Source organism: Montipora foliosa, chromosome 6 (assembly GCF_036669935.1).
Source record: "Montipora foliosa isolate CH-2021 chromosome 6, ASM3666993v2, whole genome shotgun sequence".
Classification (NCBI taxonomy): Eukaryota; Metazoa; Cnidaria; class Anthozoa; order Scleractinia; family Acroporidae; genus Montipora; species Montipora foliosa.
Window position 1 is genome coordinate 73,240,415 of NC_090874.1, and position 7,500 is coordinate 73,247,914.

Consider the following 7,500-nt stretch of genomic DNA (forward strand, 5'->3'; position numbering starts at 1 on the left):
GTCGAACGAGTTTCGGCTTTTTATGTTACACAGTGCAACGCCTGCTGAAACTTGTTTTGTAGCGCCATTGCACATAACTTTAAGCTTAAAGTTTCAAGGTGAAACAGCAGCTAAACACAATTTTAATCTTTAAAAAAATGATGACATCATAAGGCCCTCCTTTGATACACTTTTCCAAATACCAGTTCCATTTATTGTACAAATAGAAGTTTCATGCTAAAGTTTACGAACTAGTTGCGCATGCGATGTCAGGTTTCCATTGAAAACGTTACTTCAAAAAAACCATCCATGTAACCATTTTGTAGGGCTCTTGACTAAAAAGCTTCCTTAGCAACCATTGTCTTTCTGTAGTTAAGACCCCCCCTGTTCCTATAGGTTCGAATTGTGGCAAGTGTTAGAAAGAGGATATTCTGTGACGTCTACGTAAGGCAATTATTGCCCCCCTAACCCCTTCCAAAAAAAAACAATTGGAGAGGCTGACTGAGATGTGTGTGCCTTGGAAACATAGCTGTAAGCTCTAAAACTTCCTTCCATTTTACACTTGATGAAGATGGTTTTTTTTAGCGAAATATCTTGTGGAGAATGCTAAAAATAGCATTTCTGAGCCTCTAGTTTTGCAACTTTTGTGAGGGAGCATGTCCCCAAACCCCCCTTGAAGCTCACGCTTCTGGCCCATGCTCCCTTACCCCACCCCCTCCCCCCCCCCCCCCCATTCAAAAATCTAGCCTGGGCCTGGCAGCAGCCCTAACTCAAATTCTCTCCGTAATCCCTTGCCTGACTGCCCCCCCCCCCCCCCCCCCCCAACTGGTTATTTCCAAACCACTCCTTTCCACTGCCGCCCCTGGGTTCAGGTAACATTCATGTGAAAAAGAAATATCTCTTTCATTACCTGGGGTTTCATTCTTAAAGACTTCATGATACTGTGACACATAACTGACAATCATGAGTGTGTCAGGGACTTCCTTCATGGCCATTTCACTTGCGGACATTTGAGGTGGAATGCCCAGATGCTCTTCTGCAACATTAAAAGCCTGGAAACCAAGAGTTAAAATGGCTGAAATAAGCAATGGTCACCATCAAATATTTTTCCAAAGATTTTTCAAAAACTTGTTCCTGTCTATTAAAAACAGGCAATATTATTATGATGTGTCTTACCAGTTGTAGGTTTGCCAAATGATCTTTGGGTGACAAAGAAGAATAGTCACTGTAAGAAGATAAGGAAAGCTTTCAAATACAAAAACAAAAAATTAATTTCTGGTAGTCCTTATGAAAGTAAAATTTGGACTTGCTAAAATTCCAGTAACTTGCAAGGCCAAGTGGTTCACCCAACCTGCATTACTGCACCTTGCTATTGGCTTAACCCTAACACCTCCAACCTCAAGCATGATTTATTTTTCCTTTGGTCTTCAACAAGTGCAATGTTACCGGTATTATGCTTTGTGCATAGGCGGGTCTAATTTAACATACACTGTAGGTCACATTCCACAGGTCAAGACTAGAAGACCATGCTCTACTGATGCACAACTAAAAAAAGTTTCCCCTAGACCTTACACAACATTTTTGTATCCAGAGTGACCAGGACTAGCAGACTCTTTTGATGCTATTTATGTATCTGTAGAATGGTCACATGTACACTGACCTGTGACACGTGACCTGTGTCTTTATTAGGCTTGCCGTTTGATTTGGTTCTTTAGGTTCACAATTTTTGAGAATTCTACACAGACACTGCAGATATCAACCCTAGTTTGGTAGAAAGGTGGTGCATTTCCTTGACTAGTAAAACAATTACCAGCATAATGGTCTTTAATTACAAGACAACATACATGTAACCTTACATGAGGTCTGGTCTGTAATGATGAATGATGGCACAAAATCCAAGACCACTTTTCCAAGATGTTGACATGTCATTGATTTTCACATTCTTGTACTTCTTTGTTTGTGCTTGGCACCATTTCAACAGATTCCTTGCATTGACTTATGTAAGGAAGAAATAAAAATTAAAATGTTTGCACCAATAGGCACTGTTGTGTGGGTAAGACTGCATGGTTCCATTTATACTGACTGATGTAAATATTTCAGAAAACGTAATTATTACAAAGTATACTACATTACACATCCTCCGAGAAAAAAATTACAGAATCCTTCCAAGTTCAAGTTTGAAAGAAGAAGAATATATTAGAGAGAGATCGCTCCCACTCTACCTGAACCAAACAGCTTTGAGGGGATTGCAGCAATCAAGGATGTAGCTAAAACAAACAAGCCAGCTCTTCACAAAACCGAGTAAGTTTTTTTTTACAGTGAAACTAAAACTCGACACCTTCCTTTCACAGGGTTCGTGCTGGATTTTGTCTATAAAATTCCAGGAGTTTTCAAAGGGTGTTTGTAAGAAGATTCCTATGCCATACATCATGTTTCAGTGTTTTCTTTACTAAAAAAGCCTATCTTGATATTCTTTCCCATGTCCTGAAAGTTAAGCGCACGCAGAGGCATTTTAATTTTTGCATTTTACCTTTCCCAAAATAATAGTCAAATAGTTGGGCTCATTTTTTGGAATGTCCCTTTAACTAATAGCATGATGCAATCTCAACAATTTTCAACAATTTTAAGCAGTTTTCAAGCAGTTTCCCAGGAAATCCTTTTTATCAAGGGCTTTTCAAGCACCCTTGAAGTCTAAAGTTAATTCCAGGGCTTTTCAAGGACTTCAAGGAGTAGCACAAACCCTTCTTTCACTTTTGAGTTTGGGTTACATGTAAATTTAAGGAAGTGCAATGGTCATTTTTAAGATGGGCAAATCAGATGGTAGCTGGCCCTCTGCTCACAACTGACCACAATGACCACTGATCACAATGACATTATATTACCAAACATTCTTAGACTAGAGAGTTGGAGAGTCACAATAACTCCTAAATGCAAAAAACCAAGACATTGTTTCAGCAGAAACCTCTGCCTTCCTCAGTGCAAGTGGCAGAAGTTTCTGCCAAAACATGTAGACCTGCAACATTTAAAATCTCTGTTTAACATTTGAAACACCATTATATTATTTTTATCAGAGTGTAGCACTGGACCTTCTAAAAAATCTCAACATGCACGGTGACAGGTCTGACCAAGCTCAAATGCAGTAGTTATACCTAATCTTTTACCAAACTTATATTCAAATTGAGGGATGCACTGTATTAACTTGTGTAGTGTGAAATTATTAATACTACCTTCCTCCCAACTGAATGAGACTTAAGTGGTGTCACACAGTCATCCGCTCCAGGTCTTTCACTATGGTTAAAACCACATCACTACCATTCCAAACCAGCCTCTTACCTCCTCCCTCAACACCACTGAGGTCCTTGCTGGTGTCCATGGGTTCAGGACCGTCTTGCTGGTCTATGGGCCCATCTTTATTATCAAACAAGTGCTTCACCCTATTCTGAGATACACACGACTTGTCCAAGTTCGGGTATCGTGTGACAGGATTTATGCTGAATTCGTCAAAGTTCTTTGATATATTCTCTGGGGTGGTCTGAGCAAGAAGCCTGAAAATACTGTCTCTTTCTGCTAAAAGATCTAGAGGTTCCCTTCCCATTGCCCAGCCTCTCATTGTCCAAGCAGCGTCAAAACATCCCAGGAAACCACGAGCACATCCAGAGCCTGTTGGCCAAAAGGGCTAAGGACAGAGTAGTGTATTTAATTTAGTTTTAGTGCTCAAGTAATACCTGGCTACTGTACATTTTGAATTCCCCATTTAATACCAAATCCTCTAATAAAGTTAAATCCTGAGGATTCCTAGTTATTTGTCCCTGGGGATATGATTGTCTGTATACATGCCCAAGGTAAAGTAAAAAATGAAATGCCTATTTATGCCTTCTCGTAGTGGTTTTCAAAAAAAACCAACAAACTTTTCATCATTCGTTGTTTCTTTTCATGGGTTTACAGTTACAAGAACATTTTCCTAGCTTAAGCATTTATTCTACATGTAGGAGTCCTGTTGTTGCAGTAAATTAATTACTTAATTGTTCTCCACAATATAGCAACAATAATTATTATTGCATTATTGAAAAGAACAAAGCTCAGAAATTGAACAAGTCATAGTAAAACTGAAGTCTTAAATTACATGTAGTGAGGTCAACAGGAGCACCATCGTCTTGAAAAATGTTCCCTGACTAGGGACAACTGCAAACTAAATTAAGTCAAAAAACAAAAAAAAGGAACAAACATTTCGGTCTCCTCATGACACCATGATCAAGTTTGGAGATTATAAAAGTAATTGTCAGAAAATAACAAGACTACATGTATTTGTATGACATTGCACATTATTATCTATTGCTTAAATTTTCCACAAGGTATTTTTGACAAAATCTCTCAACTTGATAATGGCCTGCCCTAATAATGATACTGAAACAACATTCACTTTTATCATTATTTTTTGCTTGCTTTAGTGCATTACCAAACCCACATGTACATGTAACATTATTGTACTCACCTCCAATAAACTATCCCCTACTATTAATGCAAGAAGCCTGCGTCCTCGTCTTTCGTAAATTTTCGCAGCATGTTCTGAGTGATACAGTGAGGTGAAATCAAACATTGCTACATCTTCCTTGTCATAATGATTCAATGCAAAGTCAAGCTGAGGAAGCTGGCTGTTGGTAGCAAAATTAGCAGCTTCCCTGGCGTATGTCAGTAGCTTCTCATGATTCACATTACTTGTTTGAAGTAGGTCGTAGGCATCTTGAAAATCCTTTAAAATTAAAAAAAAGTTTATTGCAGTGAAGAGCTTCTTATGTGCTGGCTTTAACTATTTTTTGTCTTGAGGACAGTTAATTTGTGGATAAGAATACCTTATAAAATTTGAATGAGCCAGCCCACCACAATGGGACCCTTGCTGAGATGTCTCTCCATTAAAATACATGTAAGATTTTCTGTTTACTATTTGACACTCAAATAAATCAATTTGAGCTTAATACTGTATAAAGTGTTTTTGCATTAATTAGCGACAAGTGAATGAGAACATAATTTTATTAAAGAAACATAATTGCCAAACAAAATAATGATATATATCATTTGCATGTATACTAAACGTAACTTCCTGTGGTTCAATTTATTTTTATTTTTTTCAGTGGAGTGGAGATTCCATTTAAGAGGTATGAGGTTTTTTTTTTTAACACTTCCTATTATTCTTGGGTAGGGTATTCCATAGTCCTACTGAATCTGAGAAAAAAAAGTTTTTTAATTATTTACGAGATGTCATGGGGCAGTGTGGTCGATTATCGGTGAGTAATGAGGACTACAAACTGAGACCAGGTTGACAGCTAGTCTTAGACATACATGTACCGTAATAATTGTTATAATAAAGTTTCTATATAACGCGCGCTCTCATTGGTTTAAACAGCGTGCTTTATGAGAGTACAAAGCACGGAACAAACGAAAGCCCACGCCATCATTCGCAGAAATGGCAGATGAATTTCCGAATTTTACCTTGGGTATTATTGAAGCTGTCAGTTAAAGGCTTGCTCAGATATTCTGTCAAGTGCTTTGTATGGAAGACCTCAACCGTCGCCCGGTCCAGCAGTTCTTTCAAGCTCAGAAAGTCCTCACGCTGGAGTTCTTCATTTACAAAATTCCCAACAGGTTTTCAGATTCCAGCCGCAAGCAATGAAGAGTTTGTTTTCCAGTTGTCATGTCGGAAACGTGCAGGTTTTCATGGGCAACAATTCGGCCGGTTTTCACTGAACTTAATCATTTAGATCCTCTTTTTTGCTGTTTTTTACGGACTGAAACCGAACATTGAGGCACTTGTTTTTCCATAAATTCTAATTTTGTGTGATTTTCCAGTTGATTGATGTTTTGACAAGCCTTTGTTTCATTAACCAATCAAATAATCTTAAACATTCTTACAAGCGCGCTGATTGGTCCAAAGTAGCGTGCTTTATCAGAGTATAAAGCACTGTGCTGACGACATCTCAGTTCGCCACAAGCAGCGCGCGCTTTGAAAATAAAGTAGAATTTTTGAAGAAAATTACTTGTTTTTTATCATAAAACAAATAAAGAAGCCTTGACTGTGCTCTGTTCTGTTGTAAAGCACTTAGGAAGCGGCTAGAGCACTCAAGAAGTAGGGAGAAACACTCGCCTATCGGCTCGTGTTTCCCCCTACACTTCTTTCGTGCTCTAGCCGTTTCCTGCGTGCTTTACAACAGAACAGAGCACAGTCAAGGCTTCTTTATTTGTTAATCAATACTACTCAGCTGGTTTGGAGAACAATGAAAAATAATGTAACTATTAAGCTAGAAGCATATTATTCTCCAAGCCAGAGTAGCATCAAACTACAGCTGTATATATGACAGTAAAAAATAATATGCCCAATGTTAATATTGTTTCTACAATAAATTTTTAGGCTTACTCAAATTTTCATAATATTCTGTGGAGTCTCATCTTCAAGCGCAAACAACTACATGTAAACTGCATTTTGGCTTTCATCAATCAAACGAAATAAATATTATTGATACATTACATAACCTACCAATCAGCATCTTTGGTTCCCATGGTACATTTGTACATGTAAGTACATTCAAACTTGATGCTGATGGAAAGCGATGCAACATGTACGAATATTTTTACTGAAGAACCTTTGAAAAGATATTATAAAGGTATTCGAGCAGTGAACTACACAAAAACTTTAATTCACTTCCCAGAAGTGGAGTCGATCTTCCTTGCTATGTTTGGAAATTTGATTAATGGAAGTCAAAAATATGCAGTTTGGCGCTTAGCACAGAATTATGAAAATCTCAGGAACACATCAGTCCAGAATTCTCACCTTCTTAATAACTCCTTTCTGAAGTAAACTGTTCTTTTTAGCACACATAACAAAGTAGTGTGTCTCATCTTTGTAATACACTATGTTCTCCAAGTCAATACCAGTACTATCCTTCAAGTCTTGAAAAAACTGTTGATTGAAGATAAAAGCCACTCCACTGATCTCTTCAACTCGAGCTTCTTCTTTTGTATTCCCGTTCACAAAATTAACAGTTATACCGATGGCAAGTTTACCACGGAATTCCTTGCCCTTGAAACCCTTTAAAGCTGATCGACGACCATCTGCACCCACAATGATGTCAAATTCAAATTTGTTGAGGGGATGGGAGGGTGGGTCAAACGTTCCTCTCCAGCCATGACCTATGAATACAATCACATGATGATATTGTTTCAGCTCAAGTAATTTTTTTTACAAATACTACATGTACTTAAAAACCCATTATTTTCATTTATGAATAAAATGTGCTGATCTCCTTTCCACTTTAAAAACTGTCTGTACAGTACCACATGGATATAGCGAACAAATCAAAACACATTACATGCCACAGTATACACATTTTGTGCTTATACTTGACAAGCACAAAATGTGTCGCTCCCAACTCCCCTAAGTTATTTTGGTCTCACGTAACGTGATCTTTTGTGAGTCTTTGATGCCATGCGCTCGGGTTTCTTTGTAAGAGAAGCAAAGATGTCAATTTG

At 37.9% G+C, this 7,500-nt stretch overlaps 1 protein-coding gene across 2 annotated transcripts in view; it reads right to left on the reverse strand.

The window, feature by feature from the left end:
• LOC138008388 (F-actin-monooxygenase mical1-like) overlaps window positions 1-7,500 on the reverse strand; it is a 37,469-nt gene that overhangs the window by 24,491 nt on the left and 5,478 nt on the right. For both annotated transcript variants that reach the window (XM_068855709.1, XM_068855708.1), the window contains exons 3-8: window positions 6,803-7,161; window positions 4,472-4,729; window positions 3,313-3,655; window positions 1,836-1,974; window positions 1,156-1,204; window positions 890-1,031 (exon numbers count right to left, since the gene is read on the reverse strand). In XM_068855709.1, coding sequence (XP_068711810.1) covers window positions 890-1,031; window positions 1,156-1,204; window positions 1,836-1,974; window positions 3,313-3,655; window positions 4,472-4,729; window positions 6,803-7,161 — 1,290 coding nt within the window. The remainder of the gene's footprint in view (window positions 1-889; window positions 1,032-1,155; window positions 1,205-1,835; window positions 1,975-3,312; window positions 3,656-4,471; window positions 4,730-6,802; window positions 7,162-7,500) is intronic.